Source organism: Rhipicephalus microplus, chromosome 8 (assembly GCF_043290135.1).
Source record: "Rhipicephalus microplus isolate Deutch F79 chromosome 8, USDA_Rmic, whole genome shotgun sequence".
Lineage (NCBI taxonomy): Eukaryota > Metazoa > Arthropoda > Arachnida > Ixodida > Ixodidae > Rhipicephalus > Rhipicephalus microplus.
In genome coordinates this window covers 14101929-14116694 of record NC_134707.1, presented here as the reverse complement: position 1 = coordinate 14116694, position 14766 = coordinate 14101929, and the positions used below count along the sequence as shown (strand labels likewise).

The following is a 14766-nucleotide window of genomic DNA, read 5'->3' as shown; positions in this document are numbered from 1 at the left end:
CGCATTGTGTTCTTGCCTCCCCCTCTTCTCCTCCTCTATTTACGAACGACAGGTGCCTCGCCCACCAAATGTTGGGATGGTTCCTTCGTGGTGGAAAAGTCATTTTGTCACTCTGGCGTGCCTTCACTGGAATGGGAGTGGTAAAAGCACAGTGAGCAAAAAACGAAGCCAAAGCACGAGAATTCCCCCCCCCCCCCCTGGAAAACGAAGCCGCCTTGCAGATTTCTGCAAATGGTCACCGCCGTAGCAAGCATCAAAAATAACGAGGGTGAGGTCTGGGTAGTCGAGTATGTGGTTCTCGGGTATGTGGTACTTGAGTATGTGGTACTCGAGTATGTGGTACTCGAGTATGTGGTATATGGTACCGCTCGTATGTGGTACTTTCAGTGTCAGTGACACGATCCGACAAACTGCTCGTGCCGGAATGCGACCGCCGCAGCCGAGATCAAACCCACGACCTCTTTAGCCGCCTGTTCAACCCAGGCGGAGTAACATGAATGAAGGGAAAATACGCAAAGCAATAGGAATATTGAAAACTAGGGCAAACCGTGCGTGAAGCATTTACCGGCACCAATTCAACGCTGCATAACGCTGATGAAGGTGGCATGTTGGCTCGTTGATGTGCCTTCCTGGTTTCCTTGACGTGAGTCTACGCTACCATGAAGTACAGTAGAAAGTGTCCCGCTATATTACATCCCACTCTAATGTGTTATTTTATATTATATGGAATTAAACTATAATATGTAGAAAGATTGCATGAAGACCTGATGTTGTCTGACTGTTATATCTGCATTAGCACGGATAATTAGGCTAGTTATTATTGGTTCATCTTTTACCTGAATAAACTTATTCAGAAAGATGAACCAATACTATATACCCCAAGCATTCGTGTTATTGCAATATATTTCGATTACATCGGGCCCTTTCTTGTGTGCTAACCCCTTCCACGTCACCAGTAAAGGTGCTTTGTTGTGTGCATTTTCTTGTTTTAGTGCCCGTGTCTGTGTGCACACCGTTATTAAGCTAAAAGATGTCATATCTGGTTATCCACTTATGTGGCAACGAACAAAAGAGGTGTAATGCTATAATCCTGCCTTGTGAGACGCAGCAAAAGGTATGGAAGGTTACTGACAGGGTTACGTTATCCAGACACAGATAAGTCAAGCATCGAGCATTGCATTGAGTAGTTTCATCGTTCTTGTAACTGTTTTTGCTGCTTGTAGTAGCAAAAATCATTTTTTTTTCAAAGGAATTGAGCTTCCTCCAGTAATCGCAGTAATTCGAGCATTTATTTTCTATATTTAAACTGCATGCGGCTGTAACTATATTTCTTTTCAGTAAGCCCCACCACCTCCTCCCATTTCATAAGCTCGCAAAATAAAAGGTTTTGTTGGTGACCAGCACCAGTCCTTATGTCTCATTCTCTTGTCCGTGTGTAAATCAACACTTTTTTTTTTCTTTTTTTAAGATGGATTCTCACTAAAGAGCGCGCTTCAAATGCTAAGTCCGAATGGTCGTCCTGTTTTCTTCTTATATGTAGAACGGCTCTGTTTGTTTTACCTTTTGACAAGACGCGGGTGACGACAGTATTGGAAGTGTGAACGGGCCTTTTGCACTTGATACAAAACGGTATATTACCGCTTGCGTATATTTTTTTTTTCACTCACGAACAATTGTTGATTGCTGTGTAAATTAGCCTTTGAAATCGTTCAACCAGAAGCATGGGTAGCGAGAACAGCTTGATATTGCGATGAGCTCACTCCTGAGGTGATCAGCTTAATACTTGTGTTGTCAAAGCGTTCGCTAACGAGAAAATTAAAAAGAAAGGCATTCAGACCAGTGAGTGAAAAAAAAGAGAAAGGTGGGGTCGAATGCGTCACAAAACACGGCGACAGGCCGCGACCACTGCGTAAGGCCGTCGACCTCTTTAGCGGTAAACCGCAAATATTCCGAGACCGCAAAGCGCGTCATCGATGCGGCGGGTTGTGCCTGACTGTTGGGCGTAATACCCGAAGAGGACACCGTAACGGAAACGCGCTACGAGGGAATCCAGCCGACCCCGCAAACACGCACAATCCCGATACCGCGCACGCCGAGCGGTTCCGCTGCAGCGATCAAGCCGCGCGAGTGCTTCAAACGTAAAGCAAGACGGATGTCGGGAAAGAATTCCCGATTCGCTCGCCCGGAACGCCGATCGGCTGCCGAGGACTCGGGCTGAGTGTATGCACGGCCATCGAAACATATGTTCCGTGCCCGAGATGTTTCCGCTCCCTCTTTAGGGATCGAGGCCGCGGGAAAATGGGAGGGAAGGCCGGCACCCTGGTAGCGTTCCTCCATCTTGTTGTTTTGTTTTGTTTTTCGCGGGAGAAAGAGATTGGGGATGCGGAGGGAGTCTTTACGGCGCGCGTATGTCGTATAGGTTTGCGTGCGAGAGGAACCGGGTGTAGCGGATGTGTATACTGTAGCCGGAGACCCCCCTACGTTGCGTAGTATCGATTTGGTCGCCAGGGAACTAAGTCCCGTTTGGGTTCGCCCAATCCCAGGCGCGCCCGCCTCTCCGGTTCGATTGAGGTGTGCTGCTCCGATTGGCCGACGATTCCCGACTGACTGTCCAATGGGGAGACAGCGAGGGAGGAGCTCTCTGAGGAATGCAATAGGTAAATTTCTTTTGTTTAACTTATCCTGTATCTCCCTTCTGCCGGACAGCTATGGCCTCTTGTTTTCTCGCAACTGCGACGACGTCTTACGCTGAAGTCACTCGGTTTACGAAACAGTGTTTCAATGCATTAGGTTTGTACTGGTGCTGTTATGTAAGTTTCTTTTTTAGCTTTGTTCGCCATCTCGCTTAGGGTTTTGTTTTTCATGCACGCTGGTTGATACACACGGCAGTAATTCTCAAGCTACGACCGCTTAGTACAAACGTTGCTTATATTTAGGGGCACCCAGTTGCTGAACGTACGTCTATCTCGAATGCACCAAACACCTTGCAACAACAACAAAAAACGCGATGATGATCCGCGTAATCCGAGCAAATATTGACAACGGCATGGCGCGAAAATCCACATCTAGAGGACTCAACCAAAACTACCTTTTTCAAGGTGTATAGAAGCATTTAACCGGTCAGCGGCTGAAAAGAGCTACTAAGGCAGTTCGGAATATATGTGCCAAGGAAAGTCAGGGAATCCTATCACAGAGAAACGACGTAGTTTCCTTTACACCACTTAAGGGACCCACGACACCCAATTTTAGATCCCAGTCATGTCATGTGGAGTAATCCATGGGCATCGACAGATTAGCTGGTGAAACTTTAGCGCACTTGGTCGAGCACTTAATTTATTATAGAATATTATTACAAACAGGCGAGAGGCCTGAGAATCGGGAAACGGTGGCGCATTCACGAGCCGTGACGTAACAAGCGAGTGACGTAACAAGCGCGGCTCTATGAGTGCCTCCATTCCGATGAGCGATACTGTTCTGTCGTCAACTGCACGCGAAATTGAGAGGTCCGTGCTTTCTTCTGCTTAGCACTAAAACTGAACAACTTACAGCGGCTGAAACTGAGGTTGAAGACGACGGCACGGCTCCTTGTTGCACGTGACGTCACAGGCACAAAGGCGAAATGGTGGTCGCCGGCATTGGGCAGGATTTACAGCCAGTGACTTCAGGGGCCTGCATTGGTACTGAAATATTCTTTGCCGGCCCACTTTTCGTATCTGCCTGTGCATGAGAGACCCTCTACTTCTATAGTTCTCACTGAAAACGACAAATCGTTGGGTGACCGTGTCATGGACCCATTTCGCATACCTTCATTGGCACTCACTGAAAAGTTTCGAAGACAAAGGTGTGCCTCTTCTGCGGTCCAGGGGATGCCTTCGTACATCTGGAACAGGAGCTCTTCATCCGGATCTTGAGGACCAGAACTTTCAGAGGAAGCACCACTCGATAACAGCGATTCATCGAGGTCGCGTGGGGTTCTGGGCACCAGCAGGGGCTGCACTTGCCCCTACACAAGCCACACTAGTACTGCCCCTTCCTCCAATCACAAGGCCCCAAGCGTTTGCCGTCCCCCTCCCCCCCCCCCCCATGAGGAACTCCTGTCGTCTAGGGGGTTGTAGACCAGGGCTGCTTGATGCAGTGACACATTAACGTAAATGGAGCACACCGGAACATCAAAAACACATAGTATGAAAACTGCATGTCGGTTCTGCACAACCGCGCAATGAAACAGAACGAGAAAGTAAGGAAAATTGACAACCATCTGCTTGTGGCACGCAATCACCAAGTAAAGCTCCCAGATCTCTCAGATCGGGAAGCTTCTTAGTCGCTGAAAACTTTGTGCTAGTCATGAAATTAATCCCGGAGCCAATACCACTCTGGGGTAGTTGTTTTCACAGCTGACCTGACCTGGAAGCTAGCCATTTATCGACAACTTGAGGACCCACAATACAGCAAATCAGTCTCGTGGATTCCCGCTCCGTGGCTAAAGCCTCTTCACGATGCCACAGCACATGCGTCATTCCCCTAGCAGAAAATTCGTGAAACACCTATTCGTCTCGAAGGCTTTCATTCTCCAAGACGGCAGAGGGCAACACAAAAATGAAAAAAAAGCACAACCGCCCGCTTGTTGTATGCCTCAGTGTCTTCACCGTCCGCGTCGTTTGCGCCCCACCTGCCCTAATTGCAAAAACAGATTTCGATTTAAGTTTGAAGAGTGAGGCGAAAAAAAAACGTGCTTTAACGACTCACCATACATCTTGCCTTCGTCCGAGAGAATGATCTTGCGCCTTCCGCATGGCGGATAAATGGCGAGCGCCTCCTGGAAGCTCTGCTCGATGTCGGGGCTCCATACGCCCTCGGCGTCCGAGTTGGAGACGTCGTTGGCGCCTCGGCCCCCGCCGGACGACGGACCGTCCTTGGAATTGGAGTCGTCTGAGCCGACGTCCGACAGGGGCGCCTGGGGCGGAGGAGGGGCGCCCCCGCCCGTCAGGCCGGGCCCGGAGTTCCAGGGGGACGAAATCTTGAACACCGATATGGGCGCCACACTGCGCCAGAGAGGAAAAGATAACACGACGCTGAGTATGGTGCGGTTCCTCAAATGGGTGTATACTAAAGCTGACATCGCATCACGTGACATCGATGTTTGACGAACATATAGAAGACTGCAGTCACCGCCAGGTGGCGCCAGCGAGCCCCCACGTCTAAGGAGCCTTCATTAGCCACAATTGTGCTTGCTCAATGTTCTGGAATATGACGTTTTGGTGTAATGTGAAGGGATAAAAAAAAAGAAACACGCACGACGAAATAGCTTCATAGTTGCACTCCTACGATTGCGACCGTGGGTGCGACCACAAACAAGTCGACTGCCGGGCCAGCGCCAACTCCAGTGAGGCGTTCACGAGAAATAAAAACCATATAATGCATGTCACTAAATTTCTTCAAACATGATCCGTTAAGCTTGTGGCCCCGTGCAAGGGCAGTGTACTTTTTTTTTTTTTTTACCGATCAGGCACAATGCACGACCTAGCAGGTCAAGAGAAAGACTGGGAGGTCAACCAGAAAAAAATGCCTCAAATCATTGATGCAGTCATATAACCAGGTCTTTTAACGGCTTCATATCGATAAAATGCTAGGTAAAAACCACGCTCTATTCATTCCCCTTCCTCCTCGCCTTTACCATTCGCCCGTCCCTCAGATATTCAAGCAAGTTACAACAGTCACCATTTCTTTATCCTTCCTTCCTACCTCCTTCACGGTTTTGTGCGAGTGTGTGTGTGTGTGAATATTTTCTCTAATAAACAGCGACGGCACCGGGAAAAAAAGCTTTATATATCGTAGTTGAATGCAACGCCACAAGATGTCAGTACAAGACTTCTAATTGTAATAAGTGATTTTCTTATGCCGATGATCTGTTAACGTTATGAAATTTACGAACGACCTTAAAGGCTTCTTCATTAGAATCGTAAAAAAAAAAAAACGGCAGATGCCTTGTACCTCAAAATCGACGTTATGCACAAGCATGCGGAGGAAAGGTGACCGTGTTGCAATTTTTTTTTTTACTGAGCAACGCGTCATGAAATAACGTTAAATATATGTACAAATGTTGCACGCACAGACATATTATGAAAAGTTGCAGATGTTTATATAACCAAATTGCACTTGCGCAACGATGTCATCTGGAACATGCGTATTAGTAACACCAGAAGCTGATACGAAGCGCTGATGCTCTCGAAAACGCTGGCCCTGGACACTGCTACATAAATCAACTTCAGTGCAAGACACCTTATTACAATTGACGTTAACCCGGCGTGACGGCTGTATCAAATGAGCACATATGTAATGTTTATAAACTTGAGCAGGCAGCACTGCAACCACTACTGACATTTCACGAAGATTAGCCTCTATTTAAAAAGTAGTTTCCAGACCTGGCGTAGCTCTGTGGTAGAATGCTTGACTGCCACGCACAATGCTTGGGTTCGGTTCATGCTGGGACCCCGACATTTATTATTTGCATTCGTCGGAGGTTCAACGCTGCCTTTTACATGATATTCTTAACACTGAAATTTATTCTGTGCCCTCGTTGGGTCGACGCTACCGATGTCCGGTATTGCTTATCGTTCACGCGTTAAAATTGCCCGTGTGCGTTCTCGTCGTTCCTGGGTAGACACTATGAGTCAATCACCTGTGGCACATGCCTGCAAACCAGCGGCACATATTCGCACGTGGGTATGTGCCACTGTCTGGCGGAGTGTGCTTGACGACGTACGCGACAGAATTGTGGCATTGTTCGTGTCTTGACCAGCGCGTCATATTGGTGAAACTATCTTAGCCTCCCATGCTAATTTTGGTTCACATCAAGCTAAAGTGGCAACCAGGAGAGCACCGGAACGTAACCGGCTAGATAGATACACACGCTCAAAGTCACCGAAGTTCGATCGCAAGCCACTGCGAAATTTTCTGGGAGGCCCCGAATCGCGTGGGTGGCTCAAGAGCACCACTCAATTCAGAAGTCAACCAATAAATTGATCGGGCGTTCTCGTGGATCTGGTTACTATGCCTTAACTTTCCTAACCGTCAAACAAACTTCGAAAACAAAAATGAATAACGTATGTTTTCTTATTTACATGGTTCCTCACACTTGCATATCACTGCGAAAGGTCGTGTAAATTTAAGGGCTCGTTATGTTACAACGTTGAGAATGAACAGAGAAAATGTCGCGTTTGATGAGGCACTGTTCGGACACGTGATACACTGACGAAGCACCGAAGATGAATGGAGTCTCTATTACGAAGTCAAATAACAAAAAGGAATAAACATCAAAAATCCATACGAACCCCTTTTCCGACGCCGCATGATGAGCGTTTGCCTTCCAATACCCGAAAGCACAACACTGCATGACCAGCCAGCAGAACACTAAACACGGTTGTCGAGCTTGTCCACGTGCCACCGATGCGTGGTCGACACTAAATCATCCCACGTGGTTTGCAGCTCTTCCTGGACGATTCATTCTTGCAAGTTTGGTGAATAACTTCGTTGAATGGCCATCAATATATCTTCAACTGAACTATCAATATATCTTGAACTGAGTATGATGACACCTAAAGAGAAGTTTTAAACAAGCAGCTCCTACACGAATCTTGCAGAACTTTTTACGCACGACCATCGCGCACTCGATGTACTGGTTTTGACACGTGGTCAACCTGTCTGGACATGACAGCTACGACACACCGAAGAGGACCTGACGTCATCCCGGTAGAAGTAGTGTGGATTGGTCGACGAGAAGCGATTGTAACCAGCGCGGTCACAAAAGCTGAGCTGAGGAGGAGAAAGGTGGTTGTTGACGCCTGGTCTACGGTACACCGACCACTCTGTGACTCCTCCATTCTCTTCAGCACCCACCTGAAAGGATTATACCGTCGAGCCGTGGTTCAGCAAGCAGGTGGTTTAGCAGGTGTCACATTTTTTTCCTATCGTCAGTCTGCCCGGAATTTCCAAGACTTCATGGTGTGCAGAGGGAAGCCATTTCTGTAGAAAATATGGCAGACGGCAGCCTTTTCTTCCCAAATTGAGATGTGGCTGCAAATGCTGTCCCAAAGACCCTTTTTAATAATAATCTCAGTGGAAGTACACAGTACGACCGCTCGTCTTCAATGACCCTGTGTCCTTGCCTTTAAAAAAAAAAGTAGAAAAATCGGACCGAAAAGAAAGGAGTGACCACTCTTGGAAGCCGGACCAGAAACCTTATTATGCGTTAGCAGTCGTTTCTGTCAAAGGCAGCGTGCAAACCGGGGCACGTGCGAAAGCAAGAACAAAAAAAAAAAAGAAACGCCCCTCTTGGTGACATGCGTACAATCGACTTTCCCAGAAACGAGTTCCTTTCTCCCCCAGGAACGACGATTCGTTCCAGTATTTTACGGGTCAGCGGTGGCGACTAAAGCTCCTATACTTCCAAGGTACAGGGGCTTCAGTGGCGACCCGTCACGCCCCTTTAGGCATGACCATTGTCCAGTGTTCCCCTCGCGTGGAAAATATGACTGATTGCTGCCACTGTGAACCTTTTCGTCCACGGTTTGAAAGTTTGCAATTGCCGAGCGTTGCCCTGTACATTGATGCGGCTTCGGCAGGCCCGATAGCGTAGTTCGTGGGAGATCGATTCATTTATTGCAATAAAACAACTGTGGTCATCCGGAAAACTCTGCAAGATCCGCAAATTGCGGAAGGGATGCATAGCCTTTGCGTGACATGACCGTATAACGTCCAACGTTCTTTGAAAATCCTGACTGCTATTCGACATGATTATCTCTGACGTTAGCACGCTAATCAAGATGTGAGGCTTATTGTTGCTTATGCATAGACAAATATTTATTATCCGAAATTTCATAATACAGACGGTTATAACACAATGGCGCTGTTACGAATGTGGGGTGCGGTACTTTGTTCCTGTGTGTTCCTGTCCCTGGCCTCGGAGATGGCGAGCGCGTAGCGTGCATCTTGGAGGCCATGCGACTCTTGCATTAGATCAAAAACCTCTGTGTGTGTGTGTGTGTGTGTGTGTGTGTGTGTGTGTGTGTGTGTGTGTGTGTGTGTGTGAGTGAGTGAGTGAGTGAGTGAGTGAGTGAGTGAGTGAGTGAGTGAGTGTGTACGAAGCCCCTTTGCTCTAGTGAGGCGTTGTTAGGGTGTTCCGCTACATCTATATCTTCCGACGTCTCCGAGCGCAACAGATTGCGTCACCTTGCGTAGAGCGACAGTGTGTGTGCTACCTGTTCCGTGCACCGGTTACGAACCAGATTGCGCTCGCGATAAAGGGTACGAGAGCCCCCAAGGCGCCGTACATACGCGGCGGGAGGGTCCGGCAAGCGCGGGACAGTTGTCAAACGGAGCTCTACCTTCCTTCCTTTCCTCCTTACCCTCCATCCCAGTTTCAATGCAGTGGCGACGCCACTCATAAACAAAAACGTAACAATATTCAAGAGGCGGCGGTGAGTCACGCGAGCGACGCACAAACTGGTTTTTTTCTGAGCGCCCGCCGTCGCCTTGAGCCTGGCGAAGCCGACGGCGGGTCTTGTCGTCCTCGGGACATTAGTTCCGTGCAGTACTGCTGAGCAGCTATTTGTTAAGACGAAGATCTCGGGTCTCCAAGCAAAACTGAGTCATGGTCGACCGTCGTCCCACAGCGACGCCTAAAATTCTCACGTGAAGGCGTCAGTATAGACGTCCAATGCCGACATTGGTGACGTCACGTGAAGAGGTCATCACATGAAATGCTCCTTTGGTAGAAGACGGGCCAATCCCGAAGGCAATGCAAGATCACGTGGGATAAAGAAAGTTTGCATTGTCTCCGATCTTGGAGGCAAGGCAAAATCATGTAAGGCGCAGAAAACATTCAGAAGAGGTGGGTAAAATGCATCGAAGGAGCAATACAAACCCTCAGCTCAAAATAAACGAATTCAAGGATTTACAAAAAAAAAACGCAAAAAAGTTGGGCCATTGAGTAGCCTCTGAACTTTCAAAAAATGATAAAATTCAGACTGTGATTCGCTCGACTCCTTGACGATCGCCATGATTGGGTAAGTGCCAATCATTCAAGGATCATCTTGATTTTAACAGCGCACCGGAGAACGAGAACTAGAAGAAAAGTGAGGGCACAACACAGCGCCCATGTTGTGCCCTTACTTTTCTTCTAGTCCTCGTTCTCCAGTGCACTGGTAAAATCAACATGAATCCGTGCGAACTCGCTCAAGTTGCAATTCTCATTCAAGTATCATCATCGTCGTCATCACCACCTCCACCACCATCAAAATGCATAAGGGAATAGAATCGACAAACTTTATGCCCTGCAGGACGCGCTTAATGCAGAGCGGGCGTTCCCTAACGTAGAAACAGACAGGGAGTATGTGGCGGCCGTTTAGTAGGCCTGCTGGATGGCCCATTGCTGGTCGGCGAAAAGTGGTCTGTCCCACTTGTCTTAGGTACAGTCGGGATGAGCGTTTACGTCGCGAGTCTTCTTGCCATCAGCGCGTAATCTTATCGGCGCAGCGTCGTTGCTTCCATCACACGCCACCAGTAAACCCGTTTCACCGATAAGTGTCCACGTGACGTACAGTTCACCCAGTGGCCACGCCACCTCAGATAAGAGCGGCACGCAAACCGGGAGCCATACTTTTGTTTCATGCAGCAGGTGCCACGTTGGGGAAGATGTGCAAGGCGTATAGTCAGCTGGGTGTACAAGTCTAAATGAAAAAAGAATCAAAAAGAATCAAACTCAATTTTCAGTTGACGTGTACTCGCGACCTTTGGTAAATACCCAATAAAACAGGTAAAAAAACCACTGTAGCCGAATTTCTAGACGATCAGACGCGTTGTCCGAAGGCTGCAAGTTAAGTCCTTGCCTGCGTCCCGTAAATTTTTCGTTCATTTAGGTTCCTTTCCAATTATAACAAAATCGTTACTATGCGTGGTACTCTGCTACGGTGGCCTAGAAGTCATGTTGCTCGCGTGCTGACCCGAAGGATATAGTCGAATTCTTCTTCGGCAGCCGAGTTTTCGATGACGGCAAAAATGTTACACGCCAAGTAGCATGTTTAGGCGCGCATTAAAGAACTCTGGGCGCTCGATATAACCGGAGCCCTGCACTCTTGATACTTAGACTGTAGTTTCTCATAACCATATCGTGGTTTTTAAACGTTACCCCCTCCTCTACCCTCCCCGAAAAAAAAAAGAAAGTTACGTTACAGTTAAAACACAGAAATAATGTCCATACTTTTCTTGGCTTCATGGTAAGTTCGTTTAATTAGGTTTCATCCAACAACATAAGTGAGCCCTGGATCAATCACCCCGGTTCCGTTCATTCTCGGTGACGAGTATTTTTTGAGCGCGAGCGTTGAGCTAATACTCAATTTTTTATACGCGTCAATTGTTTATATGTATATAAGTAGCCACACAGATACAAATGAACGCATGAAGATACTTCAAGTACGTATAAGGGTTCATAGGCGGGCTAGTAGGTATTCATGATGGTATAATTGGGACCGGAAACTAACGGGGCACAAGAGAGGAGACAAACAAGCGCCGACTGAAACTCGGTTTATTCAACGAAGATATTATATACCAGCAAGACAAGAAGAGAAAGGTAAAAACAGATAGAAAGGTTCCACCGTGAATGTTCGCCTGCGAGAACACTACATTGCGCTGAAGTCAGCCCCGGGTTCACATTTGTCCGCCCATTGCAAAAAAGTGTGGCTGCGTATATAAGGACGATCGAGACCATGGACTGTTTCGAACGAATACGGTTTATTAGAAGAAGCGAACTAGCACGCGCTCGCTCAGGCAGCTGTCTTCGTTCTTCTTCTTGCGGCGTTTGATGATATGTTACAGCGTACATGAGGTTTTGCGCCCATATGTCTTATACAGCCATCATGGCACAAAAACTCGAGACAATGCGGAAGCCTTTTTTATTAAAATGAATATTGATAGTTGTGTCAGTTCGCCGTCTATATCATTGTTAGATTGTGAAATCTTGTTTCTGGACGATCATGGTGGAACCTTCTATTTTTTCCGCTCTTTTCTTGTCTTTTTGGTATATAATATCTTTGTTGAATAAACCGAGTTTCAGTCAGCGTTTGTTAGTCTCCTCTAATGTGTTTGTGTGACCACATTGTTGCGAAAATACTAATTTGTTTTGTCTTTCCTTTTCCTTTTTATGTACACAACGTTTTTTGTAACCATGCTACCTCATGTTATGCCTTTGTTCTGTACCACTCCCCTCTGTAATGCCTCTGGCCCTGAGGGTATAATTAATAAATAAATAAATAAATAAATAATGTGTCCCGTAAGTTTGCGCTCGCAATTATTTCATTATGAATATATACCAACTAGCCCGCCTATTAACCCTTCTACGTACTTGAAGTGGATGATGCGTGCACTTGTATGTGCGCGGCTACTTATACATTTAAAAAATGATGTGGAAGTATAAAATCCCCCTCTCTGCTTAGCCCAAAGCTCACGCTCAAAAGATAGTCGTCAAAATTTGCACTCACAATTATTTCATTATGAGTATTTCCAGTACGGTCGAATTCTCCCTCACGCCCCTTTAAAACAAAATTCTGGATACTCTACTACTCATGATTATCCACACTCGCCACTGAGTGCCCCGTGGGTAATACTTCACTTTCGATCACCATAAACACACGATTATTGGGCAACTTTTACATGGCTACTGCCAGTAGCTTGTATTTCTCGGCTTCACACAGTGCCGATTCCGCACGTATGCATCAACTACGGGAGAAACAGATTCACTGCATCGGCTAATAAAGGTTGCCGACGTTTGCACCGAAGCGTCAAACGCTGCACATAACTTGCCAGGCAAGGAACGGCCCCTGCACACACGTCCACGCGGAGGTAAAAGGCGCACAGCCGTTCCGAGCCATCACGAAAGTCCCGGCTCCGACCCGCTGACCTCCGGAGAGTGGAAGACAGCCGCCGCACCCATAGAGACCGGCTCCCTTTTTGTCTCCCGCCTGAACAGTACTACTGCGACTGCTGCCGTTCCTGCTTCTGCTGCGGGAGCCACAAGCACCATCAGCTTCCGCCATCAACGACGCGAAGTGGTTCGGCGCTCGTGAGTCCTCGTGATGCGGGAGGAGGGGGGAGGGGCTGTCCCTCTCTCTCTCTCTCTTAAATTCTGTGCAGCAGATCGAAGACTCCCGGGCTGCACAACTCGGCAGGAATAGGGATTCAGCGGCTCGCACGCTATCGGAAAAATGGTTACAATTGAAGTAACGCAGCGAAAGGGGCCAGTTGGTTCATGGTAACATACCGTTGTTTAGGGTATAGGGTAACACTAGATAGAACACGCAGGACCGTTCAACATAACGATTGCGCTCGACCTGTGTGATCTATGTAGTGTGTCCTCAGAAGCGTTGCAACACCATAAGCGCATCGCCATGTCGACAAGGGGATCTTGGCGTGTGCGTACCTGGTGTATTACACATTTCTTTCTTTCTCTTCTTTTCCATCACATTGCGCAATGCTCCCTCTTAACTGTTTACTTTTTTTCCACGACTGAAATATCTACGCGCTTAGCAGAATATGCGTTACATAAGCTTCAGTGGCAGAAAAGAAAAAAAATGCTACAAAATAAGATAAGCTCCGATAAGTCTTGTTTATCGTGGACGAAAGAGTCAGTTCCTCTCTCTTTCCGTGTTCCACGCCGTCGTATCGCACGCGCTAGACGCCTCCCGACGCGTCTACAATACGAATGCCAGCTCCGCAAAAGAAAGAGTGAGTGAGGGAGCGAATGAAAAGGGGGAGGGGGAGAGGTGAGCGCAAACCGCGGACAAAACACTCCATCACAATCCAGCACTTCCAGGGCACCCAGCCACCACACCGCGCTGCTGACGCCAGGCGCCGGTGCAACAGCGGCGCTAACGGCACGCTCTGTTGCTTCGCCGATGCAAGAGTGTGTGCTCGTCTATGCGTGGGCGACTTGAAGGGGAAAGGGAATTGAGAGAGAGGGATACCGCAGTCGCCATGCAACAGAAACATTAGGTAGAAGAGGAGCGGGGCTGCCCAGAATTGAAAAGAGAGAGAGACCCGACAGACGGCGCAGGTCTTTCGCCCACGCGGCAATAGCTCTTCCTTCCTCGACGATGAAAACCCCGCGGTCGTTGGAAATCAACCAACCAGAGCCGGATGGGATCACGGCGGGGCGCAGCCTTCTCGAGCTTGTAGTGTGTACACACTCACAGAGCCTATACACGTGCTATGTGCTAGGTCTCTATGCGGAGAAAGGCAGCATGAAACGTCCTACCCCAGCAGGTCGTCAATCGCGTCAGGTGCAACTTCCGATAGACATTCACCTATCATATCTACAAAACGTGACCCAACTTACCAGACCAAGTTTTTCGAACATACCGTGAGCTATAAGAAAGTTTATCTGCGGTACATTACTGATAGTGGTAATAGTAGTGTGTAGTTCTTTTCATTAGTAAGTATTGACTGTTAGCTTTTATTTCTCATTGCACTTCCTCCGGGATCGAATGCAATGAAACTTGCTGCACCTAACGTGGTCCTGCAGCACCTTCGGGATCGGGCCCCCTTTAAACATAGAGCTTCCTAAACATACACTAGAGGGAACTCTGACGCTCTATGGCTGCTGCAACGCATGATGCGTCAGCGAGCATGGGAATTATGGGTAGTACACGGCTTTGCCTAGTCTTCGTACTTTACGTTTCTTTTGGCTTCGCATGGATTGAAGCTGCTCTGTCACGA

General features: G+C 47.8%; 1 protein-coding gene across 2 annotated transcripts in view; it reads right to left on the bottom strand.

The window, feature by feature from the left end:
- Nucleotides 1-14766, bottom strand: part of sd (TEA domain transcription factor 1 homolog scalloped) — a 237377-nt gene that overhangs the window by 41529 nt on the left and 181082 nt on the right. For both annotated transcript variants that reach the window (XM_075871106.1, XM_075871107.1), the window contains exon 4: nucleotides 4747-5042. In XM_075871106.1, coding sequence (XP_075727221.1) covers nucleotides 4747-4753 — 7 coding nt within the window. In that variant the 5' untranslated portion in view covers nucleotides 4754-5042. The remainder of the gene's footprint in view (nucleotides 1-4746; nucleotides 5043-14766) is intronic.